Consider the following 16,626-nt stretch of genomic DNA (forward strand, 5'->3'; position numbering starts at 1 on the left):
AAACCTCCTCACTCAGTGCTCACCTCAGCTGGTCTGTCTCAGTGCCACTGACCCACTTGACATGTGTACTTAAGTACTAATTGAACCTTTATCCTTTACTGTGATTGATTTCAATCTATTCTTCTGCCAAAGGATAAAGTAGATGCCCCATTCCTCAAAGATCTTTTAGGACAGGGCTTCTCAGGCTCAGTCTTAAGGAGCCTTAGACAAGCAGAACACTGGCAAGGAAAGATACTGGGAATGTAAGTTTGGATCCCATTATTCAGGTCATCATGTGGAAACTGATAACATTGATTCACATTCCCAGAGCCAAAAGCGATTCAAAACCAGGTTTCCCAAAGCTTCCAATCCCAACCAATAAGCAAAAGAATAGGAACACACTGTTAAATTAGCTCCACCTTCTGCTGTTTTCCCTGTGTAGATCTTCCCTTGCCCCTCCCCTTCAGCTGTACTGCAATGCAGACATCTGTTCATTTTAGTAAATGCTGTACAGTTTAATGGTGCTTAAATCCTTGCTTCTGATTAAACTGAAGTCATCCACTGCATGTAACCTGCTCAAAATAGTCTTAGTCACCGCAAAATGACCTTTCTGGCAAACAGGCTATTCCCAGCATTTTTTCCCAAAGCTGTAAATAGATACAATGAAGCACTGAGTCTACTGTGCAGAGCTAGCAGTAGTTGTTCCCTAACTCTCTCCCAGCTCAGCCCTTCATGTCAGAGCGTGGTTGGAATGGAGTTCCCCACGCACCAGGCCCAGGGCTGGCAACTCAGGGGCCCCATGCTGACCCCAGCTCACCAGCCCTGGCCCAAAACAAGAGACAGAGGACAAAGAACATCCTGTGGAGTTCTCCTCCTCTACCCCTTCTCAAAACTGCTGCCAAATAAAGAAGCCTTTGTTGGAGGAAAACCCAAGCAGCACTTCTGGCCATTTGAACTATAAGTGACAGCACATAAAGAGCAAACAATGGGCAACTCATGTGGAAAAAAGCCTGTTCTGCAGTGAGGCATTCCCCAAGGGGGATCCCTGGTGCTCCTCTGCCTCTTGACTTCTTGTGCTTCCCCTGCAGTCCTGTGCTGTGCCCATAGAGCACAAGGGGAGAAGGAGAAATGCATCTCCCATCCTGCTGGAACGATTTATGGAGGACCAGTAACCAGCTCTTGTGGCTACACAAGTCACCTCATCAGTGGGTGAGACTGTGAGGTTTGACTGAGGGGAGATCTTGTAATCCATCCCTACCACAAAGCTGTGGTACAACACAACTTCACAGCTTTTACTGTACCAGCTTTTGAACATATTTTTTCAAGTGTATAGAACCAAACAGAGAAAGACTCCATGGATGCTAAAAAGCACACACAAAACTCCCATAAACCCCCTTTAAATAACCCTCATTGCCTTATGCAAATGAGTACTCAGCAGAACAGTGTCAGTCTTGTTAAATTCTGTAGGATACTAGAGACTCTGTAAAACACTATGGACAAATCTGTAATTTAAGTTATCAGGGTAACCTACAGTCCAGGAGCAGCAGATGGAGAAACTGTGGCTGTTCTGGTTATATATGAATCAGGCTCTAGTTGAATCACAGCCAAGTCTCTCATTGGTTTGACCCTATGCACAAGGAGGAATTTCCTATCAATTCCAAAATCCAAGAAATTTCATCTAAAGCCATTAGTTACCTCTGGAAGCCTCATGACAATACTAAACTTCAGCTTTTCATTCTGTTCAGTGTCATCCAGATCTATAAGCAACAGGGAAAAAAGCAAATCAAACAAACAGTAATCACATAACAAACTTTCAACTTGCACTGAAGACATTCTGAATAAACATCACCTCCTTAGTGAAATGAAAATTTCAGTTTAAAGACTATTATTTACATGTTTATCATGTGTACAAATATATTTCTGTATATTTGTCTGTAACTTCACTGTTTTATGTAACAATTTATACTGTAATTCAAATGCACTTTGACTAAGTGCAACTCTCCAAGTTTATAATATTTAATTTATCAAGATCAAGCACAGATTGATGCAGATACAGCATATTTTGCTGTCCCTTTTCTTGTACACTGGAGAAATAGCACATCACTGGGCACAGCTGGCTCTTGTTCAGCCACCACTGAGCAGCACCCCCTGGGCAGCTTTGCAGCCACTCTGCCCCAGCCTGTGATGCTGTCTGGGGTTGTTGTGACCAAAGAGCAGGACCCAACACTTGGCCTTGTTGAACCTCACACAATTGACCTCAGCCCATCAATCCAGCCTGTCCATATTTGTCTGCAGAGTCCTCCTACCCAACCTGGTGTCATCTGCAAAATGGCTGAGGAAGCACTTGATCCCCTTGTCCAGATCACTGATAAAGACATTAAACAGGATGGGCCCAATACTGAGTTCTGGAACCCCACTGGGGACCAGCCACCAGCTGGATGTAACTCCATTCTCCTCCACTCTCTGGGCCCAGCTGTCCAGCCAGTTTTATCCCAGTGAACAGTGCTCCCATCCAGGCCATGGTCAGCTGGTTTCTCCAGGAGAATGCTGTGGGAAGTGGTGTCAAAGGCTTTGCTAAAGTCCAGGCAGACAACACCCAGAGCCTTTCCCTCACCCTCTGTGTGGGTCACCCAGTCACACAAGGAGCTGAGGCTGGTCAGGCAGGACCTGCCTTTCACAAACCCATGCTGGCTGGGTCTGACCCCCTGGTAGTCCTGCACACACCATGTGATGGCACTCAAGATGTTCTGCTCCATAAGCTTTCCCAGCCATGAGGTCAGCTTGGCAGGCCTGTTCTTCTCTTTCCAAACATAAGGCAAGAGCTGAGGGCTGGATAGCAGACCAACTTCCTCACACGCAGGTGTGCACTTTCACAGAATCACAGAAATTCCCCAACAAATCCTATGATGATATTTAGTATTTGTTTTTCTAAGTCTGAAGTGTAAAAACTACAAACTCAGATTCTCTCCACACAGATATTTCTTTGTGTGCTGTGGTAAGGCCAATCACATAGCCTGAGCCCCAACTTTCTCCTCTCAGGTAGGCAACACCCTCAGCTACAGCCCTCACTGAAACAACACTCTAAGGAGAGCTGAGTGTCCTGGGCAATAAAACCTGTGTCCAAGGGAAGTGGCTCAAAGGACAACACTGCCAGTTTGCTGGCTGGTAACAAATGAAACACCATGTTCACTGTACCTTTCAACAATTTCCTGACACACGTTTCTGTCAATTGCAAGATACCATTGTCAATATAGTGCAGGAGGGTGTGCAGAGGGAGGCATCGAACACCAAGACCCAGGTGCAGAGTGTGAAAACCTATGAAAGAGACAAACTTGTTTGGTACAATATGTAGTACTTTCTAATTCTCTATTCAAGGCTGGAATTACTCTAGCTAAAACCATCACTTCTCTTGACTTCTGATTGTTTATACTTGGTGAGGAAATCAATTTATCAAGTCAGATCGTCTTATTTAGATGTCCTTTAAGTTCTCTCAAGTACATTCTTGTCAGAAAGAAGAAAGCTAAGGGGATTGAAAACAGTCATAAAGTCATACACTGTCTCTAAATGTCTCCAAGCTGTTGCCTTGTATCTGAATTGCTCTATTAATTTGTCTTTTATCTCCCTCTCTCCTCCTAATTAATCAAAATCTGAGGCCTCACCATCCTCAGGATGTTGGTGCCACGAAGACACTCCCAGGGGCAGCATTAACACTTCAGCTTTCCTTTGACATCAGCCTGATGATGGTCTTGTTATCATGCAACACTACTGTGTGGCAGCATTTGTGCCCACACAGACTGAGGGACAAACTCATACCAAAAGCAGTTGCAATGACTGAAGACAGATCAGGAAATGAAACCCAGAAAGATTCAAACAGAATTGGAAAGCATTAAGATATTAAGATGTCAAGATGTCTTTCCCCAATGAAAATAAGCAAGTGCTTTGAAAATGCTGTAAAGAATTATGAGGAGCTCTAGGAAATGAAAATCTACTATCAAGACCAGCTCTTCCATCAAGGCTGGTAGTAATCCCTTCAGGAAAAAAACTTAAAATTATTAGCAGGGCAAGAGCATGAGAAAAAATACTCTATCTGCTACAGGATAGGATTTTCCCTTGTGCCTCTTGACACTGAAGTCCAGTTGTCTAAATATATATATATACATATATATATATGTGAATGGAATCTAAATCTTAGTTCTAAGATAAGACTGCACCCACACATTCCATTGGAAACCTCTGTTTAGTTTACTCTGTTTCTAGTAACAATTTAGTTTTGCTTCATTTCACTTGTACAGGTTTATCAAGAGCCTTCCCCTCTCTGACTGACTTGAATAGCTGTCAGTACTGCCAAAGCTAACTTGATATGTGTGCTGCAACCAGGGCTGTGCTGGGAGGAATTTATAGCACTGCTCTCCTCACTCAAGATGAAAACAGCAAAACACAGAACTTACCAGGAGGTAAAGGCATGCACATGCCATTTGCTGCTTCCAGAATCCGACTCATGATGTGGAACACCGCAAACTCTGCTGCACTTCCTCTCTCATCACTGAGATAACAAAGTAGCAACACATTAATTGCCATACTGGGAGTGCACTGCATGCCTGCCTTTGGGATGCAGGGCCATGGGATGCTGCCTTGTTTACTGAGGTGGCTCAGCCAGCACCAGCTGCCCAGTGCTGCAGACACACAAAGTCTCTGTGTATCCCCATGTCCTCCCCACACTGATGCACATTTACAAGGCTCTCAGCAGTGCCTGGAATCAGCAGCAACAGGTAAAATGGTGCTGGTATGAGTGACCTGGCTTTTATAGGTGTTTAACACCCACCACCCAGCTTAGGACCACTCCAAACTCAGCAAGTTTGAGCTCCAGACATAACACTGCCTGTGTGGTTAATATTCACTGGCCTAGAGAGGGCCAGCAGGATCCTTAGGAAGAGTAAGTGACTGTAACATTGACACTGACAGCAGCACAAGCACTGACTGTTCAGAGGAGTACTGCTGATGAAGACCAAAATCATTATGCCCATATTTTAAAAGGCAGGCTGAAAACTTTAACAAATCACTTGCTCACAAGCAGAAGATACAGGAATGAAGCTGGTATCTCCTCCAAACTTCTTTCATTATTCGATGCACCAGATTCAGCTAAAACAAAAAAGAGAAGACTGGATGTTTCCAGGAGCCTGTATACAGCAGGCTCTTGGCCTCCATTCATTCCACACACCAGTTTATGTTAAAAACTTCTCATGAGACTCCTACTAAGTCTTTATTCTTTTTCTCTATGGCCTTAAAATGTAAAGTTATTAAAATTTGAATTTAACAGAATTGCCCTATTCCAGCTGTTTAAAGTGCTTCCAGCTTATCAAAGCATCATGCAAGACATACAGCAACTTAACACACTGTGCTTCTTGGAGATAACTGATCTCAGGCTCTTGCAGCAAATTCTCAAAGATGTGTTTGCCATGGAAGCAAAAACAGCAAGTCCAAGTGGCTGAGCATTTGGCAAGGAACAGTCCCAAGAGCTCAGCAAAAGCGGATAACGTTGAAGACAGCGGAATGTTCAGTTTGCCAAGAAAAGTATGCAGGAGCAATGACAGATCTAGTCCTGGAAAGGAGGAAAAATGAGACAAACAAATGCCTCTCCTCAACTCTTGAGTTTCCTTTTTGTCCCCAGTGAAGTGAAGCAATCCCTTGGCCCATCTTGTTGTTCTTTGTGCTCCCACACTGACGTCCACCACACACAGTCAGCATATACCAAAGCCACAAGCCCTGCTCTCACTTGGGCCTTCTCAGCTTCTGCAGCTGAAAGAGAAACCACACACGGAAGAGCTGAAACAACTTCCTCGTGGTTGTCATGTGCAACCAGTTCCACATCTCAGTAACACAACTGAGACACTTCCTCTGTGCCTTTTATCTCTGGTCCTCAAAGCACAGCAATCAATCAATCCCAGGAAACTCAGGAAACTAGTCTGAGCCCTGTTCTGCAAAGAGATGTCACAAGAAGTTAGGAACACTTTTCCTCCCTCCAGATGGTCAGGATCCAGGAATGCATTTTCCCTACTCTATTTTCTCCTCATAGGCCTTGCCTTCTCCATTGTCTGAGTCATCACAGGCTCTGAGCAAGAGAGAAACAGGACACACCGGAGATCTGCATGCAAAGGCCAGAATTGGAATATTAATCTTCAGCAATGTTACTGAGTGTTCCTCTGTGCCTTGGCCAGAAAGCTCTACAAGGTAGGACCTTTCCCATGCACCACAACTTGAGCCAGGCTTGCACAGCTGCCTGATGCAAAATAACTACCTAATACTTGCCATCTCCACACCTTCTAGATGCAATGGAAAGATCCAATTTGATCTTTCTGGAGTATAGCAAGTTTTCTAGGAAATGAGTGATTTCCAGTTTCCACAGAAGGGTCACAAGAACCACACCTGCTGCTGGAATGAATTTCATCTCTGGCCAGCACAGAGAGAGCAGCTAAGGCCTCTGCATCAGGAGCTGCAGCTGGATCTGAAGGATCAGTGTTGAAGTGAAGGCTCTTACAAGCTCCAAAATCACCAATAATTATTTGTGCAACACAGATTGTTTTCAAGAGTATGCTACTCCAGAATAAGCATTTTTTGCTTAACAACACAGCAAACTGTACAGTTTTCACAGGGCACAGAAAACTTAACAACTTCTTAAGTTACAATCATCCAAGCTATCACAACATACTTGCATCTTAAACACATGAATGTTTGTGATGTGACACCCACACTAACAGCACAACTCTCTTTGGAGATCAACATCTACCCTTGGCATCGTAGGAAATACATACAGAAAGATAATCTCCATCTCAATCTTTTTTTTTCAGAACATAACACACCAGATAATGTGCATGTGAGAGAGACAGCATTATCTGCCTGATGGAAGGAGCACAGGCAGCTTCCTGTCCGAGGTTAGCAGTGGGTGTCTGGGGCAGCCAAGTTAAGAGCTACACTCACAGCAGGGGAGGACATTTTCCCTGAATAACAGACACACAATAAGAAGTTTTTTGGGGCACATACATGAAGGCATTTCCCTTGGAGTGCTCTAAACTAACAAGAGAAAACACAACCATCAGCAAGGCAGCACATGCAGAAGGGCCTTGGCTGACAGTGCTGTCACCTTGTCTTGAAACATCTACAGTTCCAGGCAATGGTGCCAAGGAAACTGAAGTTCCCCTAAAGTAATTGGGAACTACAAGTGCTCAGATCCCTTGGCTGTTTCTACAGGAAAGACTTCAAAGCCAAAGAAAGTCAAAGAAAAGAACCAGGAGCAAAGGAGAAAAGGAAGTGAGACAAGGTCTTGCTGTCTTTCAGATCCCCTCCTGTGCAGTAGTATGACACAGTCTTCCTCCTCCCAAGGAAACTCAAATCCAAATGGTGTCTGTGTGTCTTCTGTTCCTCTGCAGCTGTCTTCTGTTCCCCCTACAGACATCAGGGGAAATGTGCAGCTACTGCAGGGACTTGCAGAGAAATTTCAGAGTTTATTCAGGTCTGCCTGTTTCCTGTGCCACAGGCTGCCTGCTCACCCTGCCTCCCCTTCCACTTGTTGTCAGGGCAGCAGATGTCACACTGCTTCTGTAAGTTATTTCTCTCCTTTCCTGCCTCACTGAAATGAAAAGAGTGAGGAAAACAGATATGGAGCAAAGCTAAGGTAAAGTGATTGCAGAGGAGAGAGAGCCTATGGACATAAAACAGCCACTGCAGGAAGGGTGGCACATGGACTGGGACCAGGCACAATCCAGCTCTGCAGAGCTGCTCAGCAAACAAGGAATTCCCACTGAGGTGTGTCATTGACACTTCCCCACTTTACTTCTCTGTATACAAGAACACACAGTTCTCTGACAGCAACCAGCCTTTGCCTGTTGTTTTATAAGAAACTCTCAGTGCTCCCAAGTTTTGGCTTCTCTGACTTCTTCTGCAATCGATTTACACAGCGACTACACACCATGGAGCCTCATCTCAGCCACTCCTGGGCTCCTGAATGTAATGCAAAATATCTTATGAAAGCAAACAGACAAACTTCAAGTCTCTTCCTGTTTCATTAGTTTCAATAGCTCTGTTACTCACTGCTGATGCTACAGCAGAACTGCTGGAAGACTCAAACCAGTTCATTCCCCTAAAGAACTCTGAAACATTTAGGATATGGAAAGGTATGAGATGTAAGAGTTTTTAATTAGGATGAGGGGAAATGTAAGGTTGAAAAGGAAATAATTTTTAAAGATTTCCAAACAATGCCTAAGATGCACCAGCAGAAAGCAGAAGCAACTTTTAGAGGCATGTTATCTTCATTTATAGTAGCTTTTCTAAGAATAAGCCTGTCAATTGAGTTGAGAGAATTAATCCTGAGAGTTTGCTTGTGGGGAGGGCTGAGATTTGTTTTGCAAGATTTCGTATATAATAATTTAGCCTTGCAGATCAAGGTTGAATAGATGTTTTTGCTTTTTTTATCTTAGTTTTTACTAAAAGTGAACAAATTGTTATTAGAAATTGCATAAAAGGAGAATAAATGTCCCACTTCAGCTTTTTTCAGCGCCATTTTCAGGTGCAGAGCTTTGGTTCATGTTGTACTGTTCCTATTTTAATCGACCACTAGTTTCAGTTTCTTTCCTACACAGATACATAAAAGTCTTCCAATTACCAGTGAACCAACTTGTGAAGTTGTCAAAGTGAGGCCTGAAAAGTCAGGAAGGGCAGTGGGGCTGCAGGGGTTCAGAGAACACTGTGACATTGACAGAGTAACTGACTCACACAGACTTTGGAGGAGATGCAGGCATCAGTAGCCTCAAGGAAGTTTCCCAAGGTTTTCATCCCTAGAACACAGCACTGTGGGGAGTTCCTACTGAACACTGGCACAAAGAACAGGATTTACAGTTGCCATGCAAGCTTTTGAGAACTCTGAGTTCTGCACTTAAAGGACATGATCTTGAGACAGACAAAGCCAAGCAGATAACTTCTGTGCACAAGTTATGGTTTTTGTGGCTTTTTTTTTAAGGTCTCGTAAGAGGATGAAAGACAGAAAAATAAGAATTTGGAAAGCAAATTTTCACAGTAGTTTACAAAGATTTCTTCATGCAAAACTGTCTCCTGTCACACACAGCCCACTGAAGGCACTGTGTAGGAGTGGTGGTGATTTACCCACATGTCACATTGTAGTGACATTTTTTTGTTCATTTTATATTTCACCTGGTGGCACTTTCATTATTCAAGGCTTGCAGCAATGTGTTCTACAGGAAACCAAATGGATCTAACAGCTTTAAACTTTCAGGGTGAGTTCTCATTTTATTTCTGGGAGTAGACTATATTTGCACAAGCTGCAAATGGAACCATTTCTTCTGTATTCTAAGTGACTGGTACTACTTTTAAAATAATATTTAAATAATATTAATTTTCTTTATCCATTTATACAATTTAGGCTGAAAAATATATTTAAATATCTTAAAAGCAATTTCTTCCCACCAAACATATGCTATATACAACTGGTACACACCCAAGGACCTACAATCCAACAAATACACACTTGCTCACAATAGTGACTATAAAATCAAACTAACCAGGTTTGCAACATAATCCAAAACTATTTGGTCAATCTTCTTTTTTCCAACATATTGTAGATGTCTCATAAGGTGATCCTTCAGCTGAGCAACCATCTAGGAAAAAAGCCAACAATTTGTTATTGTTGGGCATCTTCAAAGAAACACAAAAGCTGCAGCAGGTGCAGAGCCTGATCAATAGGCACTGGTGCAATAAAACCTTTCCCCTTACAAAACTCCAGTGCAGAGTGAGATCCCAAGCTGCTGTACAATCTTGGTAAACTCATCAGCAGATGTGAATATTCAAAATGGTTACTTGGTGCAAATTCAGCAAAACGAATACTAAGTTGAACTTTCCATGATGCTGAAAAAGCTTACAGTTCTTACACCTCTCTGTGCAAAGCCAAGGGAACAGGATGAAAGGATTTAAATATAACACTGAATTCTAAGAATATAAGTACTTATTACAAACAAATAAACCTGAGAGATTTTATGATAGAGAAAAGTAGCACAAGTACAATTTGTGGTAGTTGCCAAGAACCTGAGAACCATAGTGATTAATAGCAATTTCAGGTTAAACATTAATTGTGAAGTCATTAAAGTTGAATGTTTGTTAAGACACAGTCCATGCCACTCCCTCCTTTCTGAAACATTCCCTGACCTCATGTAGCTTCAGATTGCAACTCAAGTCCATCCATGCTGGCTCTTTTTTGAGAGTTACTAAGAAGCTCAGAGTGAAACTGGAGCAAATAAAAATCTCTGTCTGAAGGAACTTATATGCAGACTAATTTCACTGTGTCAATACAGCAATACAGGTATGAGGAAGGCACAGACAAACTGACCTGCTTTTTGGATCTGTCTGAATAAACAGAGGGGAAGGAATGTAAAGAAGCTGAAGAGAATGAGAGGAAAGACTTGGGAACAGGGAGACCACTGCAAAGAAGGAAAATTTGCCTCAGATGTGAACAGACAGGACAGTGTTGATCTGCTCTTCATTGCTGAGACCTTCCAGTGCATGCTGAAGAGTTAGTTGATTTTAAAAGTAGAAGAACAAGGGATAAGCCAAGATATGTATCGGAACAGAGGGAGGACAGGTAGGGATTTGAGACAGGATTTATTTCCCAGAAGCATGTAGATGGTAGATCCTTTAGGGAGATCACTGGCAAAAACAGTGGAAAAGAAGGGACCTCAGAATGAACATAGCAATCTCAGAAGTGGGGGAGAAGGAAAAAGAAATAGTAAAAGAGCTGTTAAATTGAGGAGCAAGAAGATCTCTACTCAACAAATTGAGAGAATAGAGGGAGAGGAATTCACTTATATATGTTTTAAAGACATAAAGAAGTAAAAAAATAGCTGACAGACTAAATGACCTCCCAGTTTCCACCCAAAGTTACATTGGGAAAAAGCATTTTGACAATTTTGACAAATCAACTTTCTATTGCTGTTTTTCCCCTATGCCTTACAATGACCTGCTAAGATAATATCATGATGATGAACTCTAAAACTTAGGAAATGCCATGTTTGCCCCTTAGCTACCCTGAGTGAGCTTCCACTCAGCACTGGGACTTGGAAGGTCACTCCTGACACATCTGTGGAGCCTGTGCGTCCTCTAGTGCACGCTGACAGAAGCACAACATACCAGTCCCATGAGCAACTGCTGCTGATAATCCTCCTCTTCAAAGAGAGGTACCAGCCTCGCCTCTGGAACAAACAGAGCAACAATCATTCAAGGACATGGCACTACAGAAATATCACCAGCATTCAACCAGCTTCAAAAGGACTTAGGAGGAGACAAGCAAACAGAAGCTGTGGTTTGACCTACTCAGCTACAGAACTAAGACACTGAAGAACCATGAACTGAATAAAAGAACTGAAAAATGGAAAATAACCCTTTGTCTGCCATCCACTTCTTCTCTTTGATATTTAAGTAAGAGTTATCACAGTGTGGTGACTCAAGAGAGCAAAGAGGCAGAGAGAACCTTCTGGTAACACCAGAGCTGATGTGCTACTTAGATCTTGTCATTTACAAACAAACAAACAAACAAACCCTAGCAGATGTATGGGTTTTCCAAGAAAATGGCTAGACAGAAAGTAAATAGTTCAGGGAATCACCTCCCACTGATTCTCTCCCATGGTCTGGCTGCTTCTGTAACTCAGATTTGTGGACCACTATGAAAAGAACACAACTTCTCTAACTGAATGGAAGGAGATTACCGTGTCTGCTGAAATTAATAACCTAAATTTCCTAATCAGTGCTTCCTGTCTACTAAAACAAAAAACCAGCTCAAGATTGTATGGAACTAAGTGGTGAACTCTTTCAAAATTTTCCTATTTTTGCTCACCTTCAAATATATTTACACCACCACTTAGCAGCACAAAGACCTGTGCTGCTTGATTTTAAAGGACTCAAGGACAAATCTACAGGGAAACACTACAAAGATGCTTGTTACTGGATGGAAGCTATTTAGAAATTATCTAGTCACAGTTAAACATCTGACTTCTTTATCAATAAGCACCTTTGAAAACACAAAGCTGAGGTTCACAAAGTTGATACAAAGTCTCAAAGTCAGAGCCCATTGCAATACAAGTAGCAGTGACATAGATGACTGCTGTCAGGGGCTGGGAATGAGTACACTGAGAATTCTTGGTAATAAAAGGACCAAGCAGCACTCACATGAGCATCATGTCACAGCACACAGTGGCAGGACACATAGAAGGCACTGATGTGTGAACAGCAGGAACATAATACACCACTAAATTCAGTTTTACTTATTTGTGACAGAGGAACTGAGCACCAAAAACTCTCAAGTGTTTCTGGCCTAAAGAAATTCATTACACCTGCTCTCTCTACACCATGTTTTTTCACCAGCCCTAATCTCCTGCACAAGTCCTGATGTTGCAAAGGCAGCTACAAGTGGACAAGACTCAACAGTAACATGGTGTCATTAATACTCTGCTCCACAAGCAAAATCCTGAAGAAGATATCCTTTAGCTGACCACATTTTATTGCTTATGTTGTTAGATCCAACATGAACTAGGGACTTTATTTTCAAGCATTTCCTAGTCAGTACAAGAAAGTGTTCTTCTCATCATAAATCCTCAAACCCTTCTGGGCTGAAAACACACATAGCAACTGATTTTTAGCAAACAACAGCTGGATGGAAATATTCTAATAAACCTAAGGCTTGCATCAAGAAAGATTTCACTTACCAGAGTCCCAAGTGTCCAGATGAGAAAGCACCCTGAGGTTTGAAACCAAAATCAGTGTGTTTCATATGCAATACTCTAAAGGCTTTCATAACATCACTAAAAACTCAAATGAGCCTTTGATCTTTCAAAGGTAGCTAAAGACATCTGAGAACAGTACATGTGACTAAATATAGTAAAAATACTAGATAGCTTTAAAAAATTCTATCTGTCTAGGTTGCAAGAGAATGACTTCAAATCTACCATAAATTCCCTAGCTCTAGAGGCCTGTATTTCAGATCATGCTGTAGTGATTACAAGGATTTCAATAACTGATTTTCATCAGGATAATCTTCTTTAAAGATAAGAAGGTATCTTTTAATCAGATACCTAAACAACTAATTAAATGGCACATTAATTCCTCCAACATATTTGTGCAAAATAAGAAGGGGTAAATATAATATAAACCAGTACGTACTTTTTGGCATTTTCAAAAATATTCCTCAAATATGCTGTGGTTCTTCTCTCCTCTCTCTAGTTTGTGAACAAACAAAATGAACAAAATGAACAAAACCAAATAAAATACTCCCTGATGGAATGAAGATCAGAAATTAATTTGGTTTTCTCTTTGAATGGAAATAAAACACAGTGGGGCCTCACACCATCTTCCAAGTGCCTGTGCTCTCACACACTCACACACATGTAAACCTCATGACAATGCAGAGCAAGCTCTGCTTTTCTTTAATTTCTTGCATTATTTTAAGAGAACAAAACTTAGAGGCCATCACCTTAGATGAAATGACTGCAAGTCTTTGCACTTCTGATAATCAGATTCCCATTTATTTATCTTCAAAATAAAAAAGCCAACTCATCCATGATTTACTTTAAAACCCCATTTCAGAGGCAGCTCTGGGGAGTTCCAGTGCCTCAGCTCCAGGGCCTCTCACTCACCTCTTCTGAAAGGTTACGCCATTCCCTCCTGAGCACCTTACTGTGGTAGTGCAAGCGTGGCTCTGCATACTTCACACTCTCCAGGTTTGAGTTGAGTTTCTCCCAGAAGCCTTTGGAGTTTTGAAACTGCAAAGTGTTGCAGAGGAAGCATAAATATAGGCTGTCCTCTTAGAGAAATACCTCATCACCCTCCAACTAAGTGACTGCAAAGATGTAATTAGTGTAAAAACAATGTAAGTTAAACCAAAGCACCAAAACTAATTTCTCTTGATGCAATGGCAGTGGTAGCACTCACTTGACTTGAGGTCAAGATTTGGTGCCTGGGAAGGAACAACTATTTCTGGGTCACAATTCATCTGACCTATTTACATGTTTGAGATGGGAAGAACTGCACCACAGACTACACTGGCCATATTGTCTAGACTTCCTCTGACTGTAAAAAGAGCCTTAGGCTACTAACCTAGATGTAAATGTTTACATTTGGTCAAATAAATCCCATTTGAGGTTTCTCGTAGTTGCAAATAGAGGAATACCACCATGGCCACAACAGCTGCAGGATGCCACTAGTTCCAAGCTGCATTAATACTTAGATTGCAAACATCCATTTACCAACCTCAAGTAACAGTGCTTCATCCCAGAAAAGAAACAAAATCCAAAATTTTCCATTGCAATTCTAAAACATTTTACTCTAATGCTAAAATTAATCTAAACTTAGCTGTGAACAGACAGAAGGATTCAAAATCTAAACAAAACTACACCAGCTTCCTGAGCTAGTTCTTGGACTGGGTATAAAAATTTGAAGCTGCTGTTTATAAGGGGGCAAGATGCAATGGGGGGCATTGCTGAGGAAGAGATGAGACTAAGGCAGTTCTTTTTGACAATTAAAAACAAGAGATGGTACGAGCTGTTCTTGCCCCTCTTAATATACATTATCTCCCAACACAGACACTACAGTAACAACATTTGAATAAAGAGAACTTTGAATTCACAATATTCCTACACTTGCACTAACATACTGGATTTTGCTCTCTCCCCTCAACTATCCTACAATAACAGTAACCTTAAAAGAAAACCTCAAAAGGAAGAAACCACTTCCTACTATAAACTATAATTTGTCAAGGAAAATAAATTTCAAAGACTCGATCCTGCCAGCCATTTTCCTCTTGCTGCCAGTGCCTATTGTCACTTTATTATTGTAGCTGCAGCAGAGACAATAAATCTTGGGGTTTGCTTCATATTAGTTATACTTAGCAGCTGCAAACTAGGATCACATATGGCACCATATGTTCACTCTGTTGGACCTAACTCATGAGATCTACAACCTACTACTGCAGAATGTTGCCTAAATGTTACCAATATGAAATGAGAGAAATATTAAATACAGCATAAGGGTATCATCTAGTGACCACTCCATGCAACAGCACCACCACTGCAAAACTGTGTTCAGGCCACACTGGACTTGAATATGTGGCAGGGGAAAGCAAGACAGCAATTTTCTTTAATATAAGAAATCTCTAACAGGAAGTGGTAGGCTTGACTGTTGTCTGCTTTTAATCCCAAAAAATTTGCATTGTATCAGACCTCATTAAAAAGTCAAAAGTTTAAAGAAAAGGATTTTTTCAAATAAATCTATTATTTCTTGAGGATCACCAGGGTAAGGACTAAAAAGAGAAGGCTTCTTCATCTTAGGTGTTTATTTGGGAGACATTTCTAGAGAGTCAAGAATTAACACCTAAGCATGACACCTAAAAGACATTGTATTACCAGAAGTCAAAGCAAGGCCTCACCAGTTTGCAATACACAAAAAGCTCCCATGAAGCCTTTCATAAGCAGTGGGTTTTTAACTGAAGATAGAGAGCTCTCTGCTACACCCCTTGGAAAAGATGTGGGGTGACAATTGCCTTAAAGAGGCCCATGTCTCTCTAGACTGTAGTGCAGTGTCTCCCCAGCAGTGATGGCATTCAGTGTTGTAAAGCATCACTCTGCACCCCAGGGGCTCAGCACAGCACAGGGGAGAAGCTCTTTCCTGCTGCTCTGACAATTTCTTGCACTATGTATTTTCACTCTTCCCCTGGACCTTCTCCTATTTTCTTTATTTCCCTTCTTCCTCCTGCCTTCTCCCTTTCCAGCTGAACTTATTTGCACCCTGCAAGTTTGGTTTGTGCTTAAAAAGAGGGGGAAAATTAGAATTATTACTTGCAATCCTTATGTAGAGCTTTAGGACAATTGGACTAACTGTTCCCCCTTTCTGAGTATATCTTAATGAACAAGAATTTAGTCATAAAAACACCTGATACCCAAACAGAACAATTTTTTAATGTGAATATGGACACAGCCCTCCCAAAAGCTCTCAACAGTTCATGGGCTTGAGAACTCCAAAAAGTTTTCAAAGTAACAATTAACCATTTTTTCTCTGAAATGCCATAAAATCTCTGCAACAGAAATACTACTTGTAGAACCAGATCTGTAACCAGGGTCTGACTCCTGATGCCAACAACATGCACCAACTGAAACACCAAGTGACCACTTAAGCTGTGGTGGGTTTGTGGTACTGGTGTGGTACAAAACAGCCAGAGTATTAAACTTTACCCTGTGCATTAGCATCTTTGTCCTCATGCAAGAGTCACAGCAATTTGCCATCAAAAGTAGCAGGAAATATTTGTCTTTAGCTCAACTCTGACCTTTTCAAACTGTTTAGGTTTCAGACAGAAATAGGAAATGAGTTCCACAATCAGGAAGTATAGCTGCTAAAGGCATGTGCCCCCAGGGGCTTGAGGTTCAATCTCAGACAAATTAAAGTCCTGCTAACTTTGACCTCAGTGAATTACAGGGATTATCTGCACACAAATTTTCTCAAGATCTGATTTCCCCAGGCGTCCCAGTTCTCAGGGCAGCCCTTCCAAGCAAAGCCATGCAAAGCCCTATTCCCTGACAGCAACCCTATGAATGTGTGCAGCACAGC

The 16,626-nt window shown here is 41.7% G+C and overlaps 1 protein-coding gene across 4 annotated transcripts in view; it reads right to left on the reverse strand.

The window, feature by feature from the left end:
* The window catches only part of GSAP (gamma-secretase activating protein), a 45,086-nt gene that overhangs the window by 2,619 nt on the left and 25,841 nt on the right, over positions 1 to 16,626 (reverse strand). For all 4 annotated transcript variants that reach the window (XM_030960582.1, XM_030960581.1, XM_030960580.1 and 1 more), the window contains 9 exons: positions 13,665 to 13,790; positions 13,192 to 13,247; positions 12,738 to 12,769; positions 11,167 to 11,228; positions 9,549 to 9,644; positions 5,048 to 5,118; positions 4,428 to 4,522; positions 3,175 to 3,294; positions 1,675 to 1,736 (listed from right to left, as the gene is read on the reverse strand). In XM_030960582.1, coding sequence (XP_030816442.1) covers positions 1,675 to 1,736; positions 3,175 to 3,294; positions 4,428 to 4,522; positions 5,048 to 5,118; positions 9,549 to 9,644; positions 11,167 to 11,228; positions 12,738 to 12,769; positions 13,192 to 13,247; positions 13,665 to 13,790 — 720 coding nt within the window. The remainder of the gene's footprint in view (positions 1 to 1,674; positions 1,737 to 3,174; positions 3,295 to 4,427; positions 4,523 to 5,047; positions 5,119 to 9,548; positions 9,645 to 11,166; positions 11,229 to 12,737; positions 12,770 to 13,191; positions 13,248 to 13,664; positions 13,791 to 16,626) is intronic.

The sequence above is a fragment of the Camarhynchus parvulus genome, chromosome 1A (genome assembly GCF_901933205.1).
Source record: "Camarhynchus parvulus chromosome 1A, STF_HiC, whole genome shotgun sequence".
In the NCBI taxonomy this organism is placed as follows: Eukaryota; Metazoa; Chordata; class Aves; order Passeriformes; family Thraupidae; genus Camarhynchus; species Camarhynchus parvulus.